Raw genomic sequence first — 18,111 nt, 5'->3', positions numbered from 1 at the left:
CATCTTAGGAGACCAGTTGTATGTGACAGCTCCTGTTTGAGCTTTTAAAGTTTCAGTTTTGGACTCTGAGCACTTGCTGATTTATTTCCTGCGCTTGTGTGATTTTTGCTTTTGTTACTGGTCTTTGTTTGGTTTTCCCACTCTTCCCGAGTGTAGTCCACCTGTGTCTTGTGACTGATTAACCTTTCGTGACTTTTCTCGTCTCATAATTAATCCTGCATTTGAATCAAATTCCTGGTTTTGACACTGTACATAGAGAACACATATCATCACCTTCTTAAAATAATTGCCAATCATTTTTTGGACACAATTTTTCTTTTATTTTTTTTTGCCTGAATCAACTCCTAATGATGTTTTGTCTCCAGTTGTTTGTGTTTACTGTAAAACTTGAAAAAATGACTTAGGTAATGCAAACAGTAACATCTCAATCCTTCTTTTTCCCTTGTAGCACATTGGCTTTGTTACTGGCCTTATTTTATGTTATAATTTGATAAATGTGTTCACATGAGATTATCGAGGATCATTCCTTTCACATTCATATATATATTTGGATGCTACAGAGCAAAGTATGAGTAAAGAGTCAAGACACCCACATTCTCCTGGAATTTGACCTCAAATCATTCCTGTCATGGTGGGTTTCGAGCTTTTTTGTGCTAAAAATGGAGAAAACGTTGCTTTAAGGGGATTTTGAGGCATTCGCTGGAAGCTGAACCAGAATTGTGAAGTAGCTTGACAGCGGTGCGTGTCGTGAAAGTGATGTGAAAACTATGGCAGGACTGTGTAGTTTGATTAAGGTGTGTAACATATCTAGACCACAGAACTGAAATCTGAACACTCAGACTACCCATTACTCAAGTTAAGGTTGTTACAAAATGTTGTTTACATGACAATTCCATCCATCCATTTTCTTCCACTTATTCCTGTTAAGGGTCGCAGGAGTACCCGGAGAGAACCCCCGCAGGCACACGGAGAACATGCAAACTCTACACAGAAAGATTCCGTGCCTGAGCCGGGTCTCAAACCTTGAACCTTCTCTCTGTTAGGCGACAGTGCTGACCACTGCACCACCGTGCCGCCTCATGACAATTCCACAAAGCAACAAATAAATCAATAAATTGATGTGTTGTAAGCAGGGAAGAGGATCTAAGGATTATTGACAATGGCCAAATTGTTTGTTTGGATGGTACCAACCAAAATTGGGTCAAAGGTCCATGGAAGGACAATCATGCTAGGTGCACGATGGTGATTGACTGAGGTCTGGAGAGGAAAGACTAGCAACCCTGGTCCAACCCAACAGAAAAGACAGTGAAGCGCTAATCGCTGATAAACTGAATGCTGCCTATGATAGAAAAGTGAACGAAGGGAACCTATGCAATAAGAGGTTTTAATGTTGCAGCTGCAGCGTTTGTGAGCATTGAACGCATCACAACTGAGCTTTTAAGGCGGTCTAGCATTCAAGTTGGGAGCGTAGCATATCACAGCAGCTTGAAAAAAAAAGATTTGTTTTTAGCTGAACAACAAGAAAGAAGACATAAGATATAATGTGGAACACAGGATTCTGGTGAAAAAGATGAGAAGCATCAACGATCACCTTTTTTCCCATTAGCAAGCTAACCAGCGCTGCAGATGTCACCAACTCACCAGTGATGTGAGATCAGCAACCTGGCAACCTTTCTTTGCGTTCAGTTTTTGTTCTCAAAATTTGGATGGTGCGTGAACAGAGACCACAGACCCTCAAGGACATGGTGGGATTAGAGAATGTACATCGTGCTAACTAACCAATGCAGATCCAAACAGACACAGAAGGCACAAATTGGCATTTTGGCAGTGCAAACAGTGGGTATACACATATTATGTTTCAAAGAGTGAGAAGAGAAGATGGATATCAATGTCATGCTGTGGTTAGCCCAGCTTAGCATGGCCTCTCTCCAGTCTGCTCTCAGGGCTCCAGTTGGTGAGTAGCTTCAGTACCCCACAGTAAGTCAGGAATATCACTCATCAAATGCAAGGACACCACATGTGTTTACTTTATAAAATTACATAGCATGCTTAAGTCTAAACACTCAACTCAAGCACCACTGCTTCGGTGGTCCTAAGATCCTCCTGCTGTCAGTGATTAACTGTTGTCATGTATTTTCAAACACATCCTTGATTTTGATGCATTAGCCATTTTAAAGTATCTGAAGTACCGCTGCTGAAAACACATGAGCCTCTGTAGCTCCAACTATCTGAATGTGTGCTTGTCGACTATATCAGTATGATATTAACGTGTATGTGTTATCTGTGCATCAGGCACGCAGACAGGTCCAGGGCTTGTTCAGGATGGAGACTGGAAGTATTATGTGAATGCCATAATCTCAGGAAAGACTTGAAGGAATTTCTTCTAATTTGGTACGAATGTGTCCCGGCACTCAAGGATGACCTGACATTATTTTGGTGGTCAAAGGTAAAGGGCACTGTGACAGGGACACCTTTTGAAGGCATAGAAGCGCGATACTGTATCTCTAGTTTGTAAATGTCCTCCTTAAAATGTGTGTGGGTCTTCATGGGATAGTACTCACATTGTTCCTCAGACACGGTTCTTTCCACAGGCAGGTGTTTCCCCGCTGACTGAATCTTGTCAGGAGCCACTTCCCCAATCTGCCAACACACCAAATCTGAATTTGTTTCCTTGAAATTTCTCTGCTGTGAATATCTGTCCCCCAGTCTTTCTGCTGCCCCTACTTGTCTCAGTCCGTAGTTCTACTGACCTCCAGTTCATTGTCGTCCATGCTGTGAGTGTGTGTGGTGTGGAGCTCAGGGTTGTTCGCCATGTCCAGCAATTCAATGACCAGGTTACGGGTCAACAGCTGTGTAACAAATGGATGCTGCAGGAAGAAGTCAAATAAGATCCTGACTGTGAATTATCATGGGAAGCTATGATGATGATGATGATGCATGAACAAAAACACCTACAAAAAAAACAATCAAGCTTTCTGGACCCCCAATTAATAATTCAAACATACAAAGGAAATCACCAAACTGAGACTAGCAAAGTGGCTTCTTCTTTTTAAGCAATCCAGACGATTAAACATCGACTGCTCCCACTGTGAATATAAAGTGTCAACTTTTCCTGAAAATGTAAATTTAAAGTGATACTACACTTGGCCTTCAAGTGCAGAACAAAGGATTTTTTCCCCTCCTGTATTACTTCTCTGTAACTCCAGAAGGCAGAAAGAGCTATGTATGCTTAGCTTGAAGCTGATGGACACTGATGGCTGTCAACAGCTATGGCAACAAAACAACAATAGCGCTCAGTAATACACTACCTGTTGTGCACTTGTTGGTGAGCACTGGGCCAGCTTGTGGATGTGCTGGTTCGCAGTGGCACCAAAACTGGAAGTGTTGCAGTTTTGTTTGTTTGTCAGTTTAAACGAAAGAGTTGTGGATTTCTGATCACGTAGTTGAATTAAGAGGACGTGGATTATACCAGATGTGCCCTGGGCAGTTTGTAAACTGACATTTGTGGACATTTTTGCCATTCTTAGCCTTCAGTTGACATTAGCCTCAGGTCATATACATGTGGCTGGCTCTTTCTGCATTCTAGTGTCAAAAAGAAGTAATGCAGGAAGGGAGAAAACACATCTTTGTTAACCCAAGACACCAAAATAGTTTCGGTGCAGCATTACTTTAAGAACATAAATTGTTCTTAGCATCTGGATTGTACATGTACAATAGAAGCCAATAGAAAGACAAGAGGAAATCAAGCTCACCTGCAGCAACGTCTCGGCTGATGGCCTCTTACGAGGGTTTTTAATGAGTGCCATCTTCACAAAGCTATGGAATCCTGAAGACCTGTAGATAGATGAAGTTTAGCAGAGGTAGCAGCAGCAAAGTGAGATTTCATTGTAAAATCAGGAGGATGTTGATACGACTAAAAGAAAGAAGGGCTTATGAATAAGAGACAGAGACAAGAACAGGATCTTGAGGTGCAGCAGAGAGACCTACCACTTGCTTTTATCCTTTAGTTTTGGGGGTTGGAAGCTACTCTTGGACATCAGCATCAAGGCTCTGAAGTATCACAGAAAAATGCTTTAATTGTAAATATGCAGTGACTTGCATGGAAAAGGGCATCCAAATGTTACATAACAGGGCTGGTTTGTCTCTACGCCTAGACGGCATGCAGAGTGTTTCCAGCTGTACTCGACTGACCCACCTCATTGGATGGAGGTCAAACATGGGTGGTTGGAGCTCCGCCAGCTCAATGGCAGTGATACCGACAGCCCAGATATCACACAGGTGGTTGTAGCCGCCCTTCTTCTCTACGGCTGCGACCTCTGGAGCCATCCTGGACAGAGAGATGAAATGAGGAGGAGAGAACGATCAAATATAAACACTCCTAAATAGGAAATATACAGAGCGCGGTACAGACAGCATCCTTGTATTGACGGTCTGGTGTGGCCGGCCTCCAATATGACACCGTTTGCTGATCATGTGCTGGTTTACTGGCTTTATATAGTAATTTTCTTCACCAGTTGGTTACTGGAGTGCAGAGATTTGTTTATGGGGAAATAGATATGTATAGTTTCTTCAATCTCACTGAAATCATTCTGATTAGAGCGTCCAGATTCACTTTTTAAATGGTTCACCTTTTGTAGTTGGACAGATTATGAAGGTTTACACCACCAGCCCTCACAATTACACAATCTGTAATTTTTCTTCCCCATCCAATCAGGTCAGCCCATTCTGATTTAGGCGTTTATGAGAGACATTTTTAACCTGACTGGACTATTATTCTGATTAGTGTTGGAATATTAGGGTCCATGTAAACCCAGTTTGTGGCGTTGTGGTTGATAGCAAACTCTATGTCAAAGTTAATTTCACAAACTTTTATAAATTTATTGTTGGGAAATATTTTTGCCACTGGATAAATGCTTCGTGGAGTTCCATATTGAACATTTAAGGTCAGTCTGGTGTACTTATGAAGTCAAACACACTTTGTTGTACTTGTAACGGACATGAGAAGATGAAGACAACTGAACCTAGTCGAGTTTACATGTGTGCAGCATCAAACTTGGTGAGTAAAGTGTTATTGTTGTGTGGGAAAGTCTTTATAATTATAATGTTAATCAGTTTTCTCAATATGGTGAAATGGTGAATAAAAACTGCATGCCTGAGTACGTAGTTTATTGATTTTACCAGTAGGGAGTTCCAATGAAAGATTTTCTTTTGGCCACAGAGGCGCTGATCTCTGCTGCCACTCCAAAATCAGCTAGAAGGATGAAACATTTCATAATAAAGCAGGTGAAACCACATACTAATGGCTTGTTTAAACTGGCATGAATGAGAGTGATGAAGTAGGTGTGTGTGTGTGTGTGTGTGTGTGTGTGTGTGTGTGTGTGTGTGTGTGTGTGTGTGTGTTTCTGATCACCACTGACCCAGTTTCACATCTCCTCGTTCAGTCAAAAGGATGTTGGCCCCCTGTAGAGATAGAGAGTTAGCCGTACAAACACAGACACACACACACACACACACACACACACACTGATCTTCCACATGATACGACACACCATCATCATGATGTGGTGATAACATAGTAAAACCGAAAGAAACACATCAACTTCTTTCCTCTCTGGTGTGTTTGGGAGCGAAGAGGCAGAGAGCTCAGCTGACTGCTAGCTAGCTGACTGGTAGCTTAGCAAAATGAGTGGTAGCAGACAGGAAGTGTTAGCGTACCGCCATCTTGTCATCAAATTCCCTTTTCTCAATAAAAACTGCACAACATATTGATATTATAATCTGATACACTGCCAGAACTGCTTTCCTGACTGGATACAGTGATTTGACGCACCTCAACAACCCCATTACAACTTTTGCTAATGAGCAAATTATGCTATGAATCATCGTCAACTTTATAATAGAGAATTAGGAGGATTAACTCCAGCTAAACCAACATCCTGAATGTGATTTTTCGGAACCATTCTACTCGGAGGAGGAACTACAGAAGCTGAGAAGGCACAAGTGAGTTATTCTAACCTATCCACCCATTGATATATGTAAACTGTGCTAAGCTAACTAGCATGGGCCTCAGCTCCCTAATGCTGCGCACACCACAGACACTATCTTTATATTCTGGCTCTGAGGAGGATGGACAGCAAGTACATTTCACAAAAAAATTCCTATAACAAAGTGCAAAATTGCTGTACCTTAATGTCTCGGTGCATTTTGCCTGTTTCGTGCAGGTGATACAACCCCTGGAAACAACACAGAATGATCAAAGGAGATATGTGCTTCAATTTGCTCATTTGTTTGTTGTTAACCAGCACGTGCATTGTGTGATATCTATACACTTATCATTAGGTGCTACTCGTGCACTAGTAATCCATGACAACAAAAACACAGAAAGGAAGGTTTAATTTTTGACAAAACACCTTCGGATCTTTAATTAGTGTGTTTGATATATTTATGATAATTTTATAATACTAATCCGGTATGTCACTGTATCATAATCAAGACAAATTATTATCTCCAGCATTGAAACTGTAGGGAACTTGTTCCATATCGCTGCAGAAAATATGCAGTTTTTTCATAAAGTATAATAGGGGGAAAAAACTAAAATAAAAATCTGTAATGATAACAATAAATCAGAAAAGTGGGTGTTTTAAAAAACACTTAACCAAAAGTTTGAATTTATTTATCACTATTCTTTACCCCCTTAACTATGTTGATTAGAGAAAAATAAAAGAAACAGGAAAAAAGAAAAACAATAAGATGCATACGATTGTTTGTGCATTTTTTTTCTGCAAAGGATAGACGGAGTTAATTAAACTGGTCACTCATAATTATTCATTTTATTTAGATTAGGTATGAATGTCACCACAATGTGGCTGAATTCATTATTCTCCAATGACAATAGCTCATTCCAACCAGACCAAACCGTTTTATGCTGCAGCCTCTTCTCAAGGATTCCTTCCTTTTTTTCACTTGTCTACAACCTGATATAACCTTGCAGTGCGGACAAGGTCAGTCACAAAGTACAGACAACCAGTTTTTGATCTGAACTCTGTTACGGAGCAGCTACATGTTCTCCTACAGTATATTTAGTGGTTTGGCAAAGTTAAATGCTGCTTAGCTCTTTTGTGGCTGGGAAAAAACAAATGAGTCATTCCGACAGCAGAGAATCTTTCGAGATTTCACAATGCGAAAGCAGCGAGCATACAGAACTCCTTACCTGGAGGGTTTCTCTGCACACGTATGCTATCTGTTTCTCCTTTAAAGGACCTGTCACTGTGAAGAACAGTTTGATTAATATTAAAAACTCTGAGGAGAAGAGTGAAAAAGAAAGGCCCTGCAGGTGCATTACTAAAAATAGATTTCAACTGAGAAATATCTTTTCGTCTGATGAGAATTTTTGTTTTATGCCTGTGCACATAGAAAGAGGTCCAGAACATGTTTAGCTTCGCTTAGCTTAGTTTAGCACAAATGACCAGAATCAGTGCATGTAGTGCTCATGAAAAAAACGCATCAATTTTGATCGTTTGGAGGGTGTACATATAGAAAGATAAAGAATGGCTTTCCAGTGTTTGAAAGGGGTGATGTGTTTCTGAAAAAAAGATGGCTAGCTAAAGTTTGTGCTAAGCTAGGCTAAACACATATGTCAAACTCATATATCACACAAACTATAAGAAAGGTCAAATATTTTGCATTCTAGTTGTCATTTTGACTGCTATGGTACAGTCATGGTCAGGTTCATCAGGAGCTCTAAAATTCAAATATATCATTCATTAATTGTCCAAAGTTACTAAACTGAAAAAAGCTGTCTTATGATTGAATATTAAATGCAGACATAAAATGTAAACTGGACGTAATAATTGGAACCCTGGTTCCAATTATTACCCTTTAAGTTTCTCAAAATAAATCAAGGATCAGTGGTTCGTGGTGTTATGCCTTGGCCAGCCAGTCCAGTTTACCTCAATGTTTGTCCACGTTCATAATATACTACAAAGTGATTAAAGGTTTTGTGCCATTTTCACAAAATTATAACTATTCCCTTTCGTATAATTCTTCAGTTTCAAACCAAAAACACACGCACAAAGCATAAAAAGCTATCTGAGTATCTCCAGTTTTCTTTTCACAATGGCGACAGAGAGCTGCTTGACAAACATCAGAAATGCTATTATCAAAGAACAGCAATTACAGTAAATTCTAGGCCAAAGGAACTGAAACCTCTGTCTGAACTGAAGTTTCCCAGTCAGAAAACTGGTAAGATGGTTTGTGGGCTTTGTGCTCTGGAGGAACCCAATGAGAAAATGTTGGAAGGTCAGTGCAGAATATGAAAAAATAAAAAACAGATCAATCTGGGATGGCATTTAGCCCAAAACTATGAACCACAAACTAAAACTAGAGAAGATTTTTGGGCAAAGCCAAAGGGACACACCACTATTGAAGGAAAGTCCCAAAAGGCAAAATAATATAATGAAATGAAGGCCATAAAGAAAAGAAAAAAAGCCTTTTTATTAAAAAAAAAAAACCCAGCAAGGAGATTCTACCTCACTCTCTCTGCTACTGGAGACATGGGGGGTAGGGGTAGGGGTGGGGGTTTTACCTGGGTTGTATGCATTTGTGTAATACGCTGTGTGTCCAAGGGTGTGTATATGCGTGCATGAATGAGGGCACGGGGGGGGGGGGTCATGGATGTTTATTTACTTTTATTTCTCTCAATGTAAAGCACTTTGAGTTGCATTTCTTTTATGTATGAAAGGTGCTCTATAAATAAAGTTTGATTTGATTTGATTTGACTATATCAGAGAAATGATCAAATCAGGGTATCAAGACATCTAGAGTCAGAAAGGTGACAGCTTTGGCCCATAAAACAGGACAATGATCTCCAGCAATAATCCACCAGCATAAAAGAATGATGGGAAAAGCAAAAGATGGTCCGTTTTAAACTGGTCAGCAATCAGCTCTGACCTTAATCCCTATTAAATCCTTTAGAGCGAGCTGAAATCGCTCAAATGACCCTGCAAACGTAAAAGAGCCTGAGAGTGCAGCAATGGAAGAGTGGCAGAAAATACCAGCAGATGAATACATGCACTTTTTACAACCAAAGGAAGGGCACCAATAATTCCATCCAGTATTCACGTGCCCGTTTATTTTTCCTCAGAGGGCCACCTCACTCATACTGGGTGATCGTCACTGTGCTCAAGCATGTTTGCCCCCCAAAATCCAGTTCACTGGATTAATGTGATCACTTTCTTGAGCCCAGCATGGATAGAACAGATGGACTCTGGCACCGTACCACTGCATGAGCATAGGGACATAATGTGCCGGGTGTGTTTTGACCGTGCATACGGCAAGAGAAAAGATGTCCAGATATTTAATGACGGACGTTCCAGCGTGACGAGAGTATTAGAACACTTTATGTGCTGCTTTTCTTTTGCATGCTGCTGACTTTCTGTAAGTCAAACCAAGTAGCAACCAACAGTTTGGGGTGCAAACATGTCACCTCCTGGTACAGTGTGTGTGTACTGAAGCACCTGACACAGGGCTCCCATCCCGCTCCTGAGAGACAACTCTCACCAGCCAGATTCCTCACCAAATATCAGGCTCGAACAGCTGAGGGATGAGGTAAGCATGCTCAGGCCCGGAGCAATGTGACTGCAGGCCTGCAGAGGAAGAGGCTTGACAACCCTGCTTCAGCACAGTACACAGCAACTGCGCCAAGTGTAAGTGCACCCTACAATATTAATCAGCCTGTGTAAAAAAATGTGTTTCAGATAATATTGACAGCGGCTAAAATAGGAGATGTCCAAGGAGAATCTGACAAATGTTTTTGAATTTATACCATGGTAAATATCCTGGAGTGACCCTCCACCGCAGTATTCCATGCAGATCCACAGCTTGGTGTTCCTGGAAAGAGATGAAACGTTGAGCTTTTGCACTTTTCAAGGAAGCAATAAGAAACAGCAAGGACCGTGTAAAACAAAACAATAGAACATAGTTAAAAAGGAAGCTATAAAAAAGCTCCTTATTGTTATGAATTCCACACTCTGAATTGCACATATCCAAGTCCACAAACAATCCCTGGAATTCCACACATCTGTTGAGGAAAAGCTGTAAACACAGAGCACCTGTGGTAGCTGCCAAAGTAGGCCACGATGTTTTTGTGCTTGCACTCCTTCATCATCGTGATCTCCTGCTGGATGGACGTGATGTCATCACCTGAGCACACACAAACAGTGAGTTGAGTTCATTCGGCATCAGTGAAATTACAGACTTAGTAAACCATAGAGACAAAAAGCTGCTGTTCAGCTCGTGACTGGATGTGTTTGTCGTGAGGATGTGTCAAGTTAGGCTGGTTGACCTACCGGGGTCGAGCTTGACGATCTTTATAGCTGCCAGTTCTGATGTCCGGATGTTACGTGCCTGAGAGGGAAAGGAAAAGTTTGGGTTAAGTTCATGTACCTAACTGCACATGTTCACAGGATATTAGCTAATTTCTTCATACAAGAACACACAAAATACTGTGCATAGAAGTGAAGGTTTTTATTTGTGAGTTTCTTGCTGGTTTGTAAGTTAATAAACCAAGCTGAAATGCTCTGGTCACCTGACATCAAAAGACCAGATTGAATCAAAATCCAACTTGAGTTTATTTGGCGTATTTATTTACACGCAAGTTTTTCAATAATCTATCATTTTGCCGTGTTTAGTGAGCACCCATGTGGAGGTGACAGGGGATGTGTGAAACGGTCTAATTGATGTAACACAAACCTTCTGTTGGTTTGATGGATTTATCATGTCAGAAATGTCTGGTACTCATGTCAACCTTCCCCTTCAAGTTTCAAATTTTAAAATGTGCCAGATTTTGATGAGTCGTTTGTTTGTGTTCAAATGTATCGGTTAAGAGAGCTAATCGGCAGGGCATCAGAGTAGACTTTGTGTTGAAAGTGTGTAGTATAAATAATTAGAGTACACCAGGTAGGACTTGCCTTAAAAAATGACCTGTGACTCAGAAACTGCAGCCCACTGACCAGTGGAGCACTCGCAGGTCAGACAGCCACAGTGGAAGAGCACAGTGGTTCTCATGTGTTGAGTTATTAATAATGGCTCTGCGATGACAACACAGCAGCTCTCTCTCTCTCTCTCTGTCTCTTTAGCGCTCACAAAGTAAAAAATGGACCAAATATGGTCCCAGCCCCGCCACACACACACCCATAAACACACACACACACACACACACACACACACACACACACACACACACACACACACACACACACACACACACACACACACACAAATGAAGACAAATGTGGGTGGAAGGTATCTGAGCAGTGGAGTAGAGCAGAAATGCCTGTCTGCTTCTTTATTTCTTCATTTTAGATCTTTTTATATATACTGTGTTGTTTTATGGACCTTCCTGTGTCTTGAATAGAAGTTGATTGATTGATTGATTGATTGGTTGATTGATTGATTGATTGCTTGATTGATTGATTGATTGATCGATCGATCTTGTTTCCCAATCAATCGATCGATCGATCGATTGATTGGGAAACAAGTTCCTGTCTTTAAAGTGACTTCTTAATCAAAAGTATATGCCACAAGATTTTACACACAATCAGATACAGCATTGAGAAATGTCAACGATGCAGAAGTGGTGAGTACAGTTCACACCTGGCTTCAATTTTCACTTCGTGCAGCTGGATTTTATTGTAGGATTAATGATATTTATTATAGCATGTATATGATTTACTATAGCAATTTTTCCTGAATAAATGATTATGATACCTCTGCCAGTTGCTGTCAATCAAACACAGATACAGTGCGCCCCTCCATCGGTTGTCAATCACATACTGACACTAACGTATGCCTCCAGCTGCTGTCAATCAAGACACAGACACCAACCCACACATCCAGCAAACCAGAAAATCAAACAAGGACACTGACACGCTCCTCAGCTGCATACTAACTCATCTAGCTGCTGTCAATCAAACATGGACACACCCCTACAGCTACTGTCAATCAAAGACACTCAATCAAAGACACACAATCAAAGACACGCATTTACGAAGCTTAGGCAGCTGACCCTTCTTGGTTTCAACCTTCGTTGTCAAGGGTTTATTGGGTTTACAAGCAGCAGCCAGTCCAGTTGGGCATCCCAGACAAGATGTTGGTAGACTGGTTTATTTGTTTGTTTGTTTGTTTGTTTGTTGTTTGTTGTTTGTATGTATGATGTAGCTCTTATTATCTTATCATTATTTGGTCTCCTTGAAGTAACACAGCTAGCCTCAAGATAATCAGGTATTTTGTGTGGGTTTGTCAGTAACACTAGATGTATAATGTCAATGTATTAAATGTATTGATTGAATTACAAAACTCTTTGAGCAGCATAGCAGAACAATCAGCAGTTACAGAAGCAGCTTTTGCACAGTTTTTACCTCCTGTCTGTACTGTCATTTATTTCTGGGTCAGTATCTTTAACTGTAACCTCATTTTATGAGACTTTATGAAACATTGTGGGGGGCACATTGGTGCAGTGGTTAGTATTGTTGCCTCACAGCAAGAAGGCTTCTTTTCTTTCTGTGTGGAGTCTCCATGTTCTCCCTGTTCCTGCTGGGTTCTCTCTGGTACTCCGGCTTCCTCCACAGTCCAAAGACATCAAGAGGGGACCAGGTTAATCCAGACTCTAAATTGACTGTAGGTATGAATGTGAGTGTGAATGGTTGTCTGTCTCTGTGTGATGGACTGGTGACCTGTCCAGGGTGAACCCTGCCTCTCGCCTGAAGGCTGCTGGGATAGGCTCCACCCCCCCGCGACCCTTAACAGCATAAGTGGAAGAAAATGGATGGATGGATGGAAACATTTTGTTCAGTAAGATCATCTCCAGTCATGAAAACCACTTTGATGATTTTCAGAACGTAAATGCAATTTTTAGAGTTACAAAGCTAAAATTAGACTACAAAGGAAATATGTGATTATACAAATGTCCCCAACATCTCTCTAGTCTCTGTTGACCACTTGTTAGCAACATCCATTTTAAGACACAGGAGTGAACCAGATGGTCATCAATATTTATTATTTCTGGGTTTTACGGCTCATTCCTGTGCCGCTCTATAACGGGAACAACTGTTAGCTCCAAAAAATGCTAAGTTATTTAGGCCACTCTGGGCTACAGTAGATATAAATGGCTAGTCCTGCAAAGAAGTGACTCCCTATAATGATATGAAGGGTTAAATGTAAGCTAACAAAAAGACAAAAAACTAATAAAAATGTAATTAATTGCTGCCTATAATGCATCCTTAATTCGACACACTGTACCTTTAATGCTCATTTAGTTCCCATTCGCCCTACATTCATGACCTGAGATGTAAACAATTTACATCTGGGAGGTGGGAGCTCCAACATTTTAGAACCACCATCAACCCAGTCAGCACCAACCCATGACCCTGGTTCATAACAATAGTACAGGAGTGGTGAGGCAAAGTCACTCTATGTGCTCAGCTTCCTCCGTTCTTTGTGGGAACATCAGTCATCCCGTTAAGTGACTGCACTGACGTCAGATCTCTCACTCACACACACTCCACAACAAACGACACAGTCACCAACAGGGTAAACAGGTCGCCTCCACGCAACCTACGGCTCCGCTGCATTCACTTCCTGTTTCCTTTCCTGTTCTACCAGCAGACCTCCTGTGACTACAGCGATAGTAACGTCTCAGAGGAGGTTTTTAAACAGCTTAGCCTGAAACAACAACCTGCCCTTGTTACGCACCCGGGGGGGGGGGGGGGGGGGGGGTGTAACGTTGTGACGGGGGAATATAATCGGATATCCACATGGTCAAACTGTGAATTCTGCCAGATGTAGATGAAAAGCCTGATGCTCCAGACATCACTGCGGCCTTCTGCTTCTGGAAGCAACAAAATTGAGTTGCAGACCATAAAAGCAAAGAGTGCAACAAGAACGATACACTTTTGTAGGCCAGTCTGGAGGTTAGCATATCCCTTCTAATTCAGACAAAAGCCAACTGGATTTTTAAAATGGTTCATTGAGGAAAGTAAAATATGTTGCAAGCAAATGTTAATGAGATCTGCACTTTTTTTTAAACATCATTTTCACGAAAGAACACCACTTTTATAATTTTTTTTTAACGTAAATGCAAACATTAGCTGTACAGAGCTAACATTAGGTTAAGAAGGAACAACACCATGGGCGCATGACATCACCACAGCTAAGCTTCACCCTTTTTCTGTTTTCACCGTGATGACAACAATTATAAATGACCCTATGTTTGGGGTCACTATTTTGCAACAGGAACGTATGCTATGCTTACAGCAAGACCAGATGGCCTACTTAACCAAGATGGATAAAAATGGAGTAGTATAACATGTCTTCATCTTGCCAAATAATGACCCTACATCGATAACTGGAAAATTAGGTTAGACGTCATTTAGGATTGTTAAATAATGGTTCTGAAGTGTTTACAATGCAGGTAATAACACACTCAAGACCATTTATTTATCTGTTATAAGGGGTTGTAAAGTGGTACCACAACCTCTGTAGTCTCCTTCAGCCACTTCTTAGCAACTGCCATTTTTAAGGAACACTACAGCTTAAAAATTCATGTGTAGAACACGAGGTTCATTTGTCTTCAGTTTGTGTGAACAATAGAATTTATAAAAGGCATTTAATGAAAGAAAAAAAAAACAATGATTTGGAGAAAAAGGAACCAGGCGTTCAACAATGATAACTCACTTCCAGGTTTTCGGATTCATTCCTTTGATGCTGTATTTGCTAAAAGAGGTTTTAAAAAATAAACATCCTCCAGCTGAAGAATTGTTGATAATTGTACAGTATGTGTTCGTCCTTATGTGTTTGTCCTTCTGTGACTCCAAACCCAGCCATTTGATCTATTAATAGAAAAATATTGATCAGCGCAGCTTTAATGTGTCAATACACACTTCTATGAACAGAAATAACAAACATGACGTGAACTGCGAGGCCTTAACAAAAGGCTTAATCGGGAAGACCTTTCACCTTCTGATGGGAAACCCGACACTTCCTGTGTTTATAACATGCTCATAATCTCTTCATTCATAAACCTAATATCACGACATAATCAGAAACTTCCAGGCTTTCACCATATCCGCTTAAAATCGAGCAGGAATAATTATCAATATAGTTCTGAGTAAGGCTGGACCTTGAAAAAATATCTTATTGCACCTTTTTGACTGTTGTTGCATTTGCTATATGATTAGATGATTGCACACTAAGGCTAAAAGGTAATTGTGTAATATGTAATTAAATTAAGTATGTAATAGTCATGATTCATCTGCTTGCTCATGGCTTGGTTCAAGGTTTTCTATTCTTTCTTTCAGGATTTGCTGATTTATTTCTGTTTTTTTTTTAAAGTGGGCGGGGTGTTCACTGCTGAGCGACACCCCCTACTTCAAACCAGACTACAACTCTACTTCAGGGGGTTCCAGAAGGATTTACTTCCTGTAGTCCTCATTCCATCAATCCTGATGTTCCAGGTGAGATGTTCCACCTCATCTACTGGCTCCACTCTTCCACCCGACAGCGTCAAGACCAACCCCCCCCCCCCCCCTCGCAGTTTCAACCCTACTTCCTGTTCCTTGACTCTACACAGTTTCACAGCACAATCACCGGCCCAACTCTCTCATCCAGTTCCCTTATATCTTTTTGTTGTGAAATATTCACAGATGCTGCTTTAGTATTCAAGAAAATCATACTCACAAGAAAATTATCATAAATTCCAAATGATAATTGTTATTTTTGACCAGTTTTCTTTTTTCTTTCTCTGGAGCTACAAGTGTTTTTCTACCACTGCCAAACTTTGAAACAAAAATCGACATTTTCAACTGACATTTCTTTCTTTCTTTCTGTCTGTCTAGCTACTAGGGGTTTCCTACTACGGTCAAACTTCCATACAGAAATCAATTTTTTCGCCTTTCTTTCTCTCGAGATATGATTGTTTTTTTAAACCACTGTCAAACTTCAACTTAACAAAATAACTGTTTTTGATTGTGTTTCTTTCTTTCAGCTTCTAATGCCTCTCTACCACTCTCAAAGATGCAACACTCTCACTTCTATTGTTTTGTGAGGGACAAAAAGGAAATGTATGGTTTGCCACATGAACTGCATAACGCTGCAAACTTAATTAACTCCTGTTCTGAACAAAGGCCCAGTACTAAACTGCAATAAAAGACTACGACTGTAACGATGCTTCATGCTTCACCAATGAATTTCCCCTGGTGAAAATAACTTGACCATGAGTCAAACTGCCAACACAAGTGGGCCGATGCCACTTTAAACACAGCCTACTTTTTAAGTCTCTGCAGAGCCATGGAGAGTTTTCAGTATTGGAGAGTCTGACTCCGACAATGACTCATTAACCAGCTCATTCATGAGATAAAAATCCACTTTGTGGTCAATATCCACCAACAAAAAAATCAAACGTTCCATCCATCCATCGTCATCTTCAATTCATTCCTACACATTAAGGGTCGCGGGGGACTGGAGCCTATCCCAGCGTCAACGGGTGAGAGGCGGGATTCACCCTGGACAGGTCACCAGTCCATCACAGGACCAACACATAGAGACAAACAACCATTCACACTCACATTCATACCTACGGTCAATTTAGAGTATCAATCAGCCTCGTCCCCTCTTGATGTCTTTGGACTGTGGAGGAAGCTGGAGTACCAGAGAGAACCCACACAGGCACAGGGAGAACATGGAGACTCCACACAGAAAGATCCCGCGCCCGAGCCAGGACTCGAACCCGGAACCTTCTTGCTGTGAGGCCACAGTGCTGACCACTGCACCACCGTGCTGCCAATCAAACATTCAATTTGCATAATTTTTTACATTAATTTTGATTACCAACATTCTATAAATTGTCATCATTTCTGTCAGGTTGTTCATGTTTCTGTAGCATCGATGGTTACATTTTTATGATGACTTTACAGTCCAGACACAGGTGGACTGATGACATGCGTGCAAAAAAAAAGGAGTGAAACACCCCCCAAAAAATCAAAAAACAGGATGCAGAACAAAACATGACACACAAAAGGGAAGCTTATAAAAAATAAAACAGGAAGTTAGTGAAATTTAGTTTGGAATAGACAGAGGGAAACGTTGGATGATAAACTAGGGAAATACCAGGGAGAAAACAAAGAGCTGAGAATTTCCCATCTCTGTACTAAATGCAGTATTCCAGATGGGTTTTGGTTGCCACAATCTGCTTTTATTACAGATCCAAATAGTTCTCTACAAAATCTGGGACATTTTCTAAAATTTCAATTCAAATTGCAATGAAAAATGGTTTAATAAGGGACTCTAAAACCATTTATCAAAGATGATGTAGATCTAACGTAGGCATCAGATTATAAAAAAAATGCAGTAAAACTATTTCTGAGGACATAAATGGAAGAAAATAAGTAGCATTTCATCAAATTCTTGTAAATTTTCATACCATCTTGCTCAGCCATGTACAAGCATTTTTATTGGGTCAGACTCATCAGTCATTCCACAAATGTTGCACAGTGGGCCTGGACAGGTTTTATACTGATCCTGTGGTCGCTGGTTCTGTCTTGACCAATACACCAAATAAAAAATTGTAATGACTCAGTGGAAGGAAGGCGTGCAGCATCAGAACTTATTTCTGCTCTTCATGATTGAACAGCCCAACGAATTGTTTTGATAACAGTTCATGATCTGGATTTTTGTCGTCAACCACAGGTGCTCAGCTACTGTCTGGACATTTTGGTACAGTGTCAGGAGACTACTTGAGGACAGGGATCTCCGTGACGACCGACTGAACTAAGGGGACCATCTCACACGTGCGGACACACGCACACACACACACACACACACACACACACACACACACACACACACACACACAGCTGAGTTTCTAATGAGAGTTCAGTTTAAACCCACTCATGTCACATGTCCTGAAGGCTAACCCTTGACTCAATGACTCTGTGGCTCCACCGAACCCACTGACAGAGGCAGTAGGAGGTAATAATGTGCTATTGTCTGTTACTCTACTCTGTGAAATGCCATTAACCCATTCACACAACATTACACTGATAATAACAATGCAATTAT

At 40.8% G+C, this 18,111-nt stretch overlaps 1 protein-coding gene across 3 annotated transcripts in view; it reads right to left on the bottom strand.

Annotated features, from left to right (window-relative positions):
• The window catches only part of map4k2 (mitogen-activated protein kinase kinase kinase kinase 2), a 34,919-nt gene that overhangs the window by 12,261 nt on the left and 4,547 nt on the right, over nucleotides 1–18,111 (bottom strand). For all 3 annotated transcript variants that reach the window (XM_086196824.1, XM_086196826.1, XM_086196825.1), the window contains exons 2-13: nucleotides 10,347–10,404; nucleotides 10,110–10,200; nucleotides 9,824–9,888; nucleotides 7,211–7,266; nucleotides 6,186–6,233; nucleotides 5,418–5,460; nucleotides 5,179–5,251; nucleotides 4,196–4,327; nucleotides 3,988–4,050; nucleotides 3,753–3,834; nucleotides 2,751–2,867; nucleotides 2,562–2,640 (exon numbers count right to left, since the gene is read on the bottom strand). In XM_086196824.1, coding sequence (XP_086052950.1) covers nucleotides 2,562–2,640; nucleotides 2,751–2,867; nucleotides 3,753–3,834; nucleotides 3,988–4,050; nucleotides 4,196–4,327; nucleotides 5,179–5,251; nucleotides 5,418–5,460; nucleotides 6,186–6,233; nucleotides 7,211–7,266; nucleotides 9,824–9,888; nucleotides 10,110–10,200; nucleotides 10,347–10,404 — 907 coding nt within the window. The remainder of the gene's footprint in view (nucleotides 1–2,561; nucleotides 2,641–2,750; nucleotides 2,868–3,752; nucleotides 3,835–3,987; nucleotides 4,051–4,195; nucleotides 4,328–5,178; nucleotides 5,252–5,417; nucleotides 5,461–6,185; nucleotides 6,234–7,210; nucleotides 7,267–9,823; nucleotides 9,889–10,109; nucleotides 10,201–10,346; nucleotides 10,405–18,111) is intronic.

Source organism: Aulostomus chinensis, chromosome 24 (assembly GCF_037954235.1).
Source record: "Aulostomus chinensis isolate RoL2024-O1b breed Wild chromosome 24, RoL_Achi_v1.0, whole genome shotgun sequence".
Lineage (NCBI taxonomy): Eukaryota > Metazoa > Chordata > Actinopteri > Syngnathiformes > Aulostomidae > Aulostomus > Aulostomus chinensis.
The sequence above is the reverse complement of the archived record's forward strand: the minus strand, read 5'-3'. Positions and strand labels throughout refer to the sequence as shown.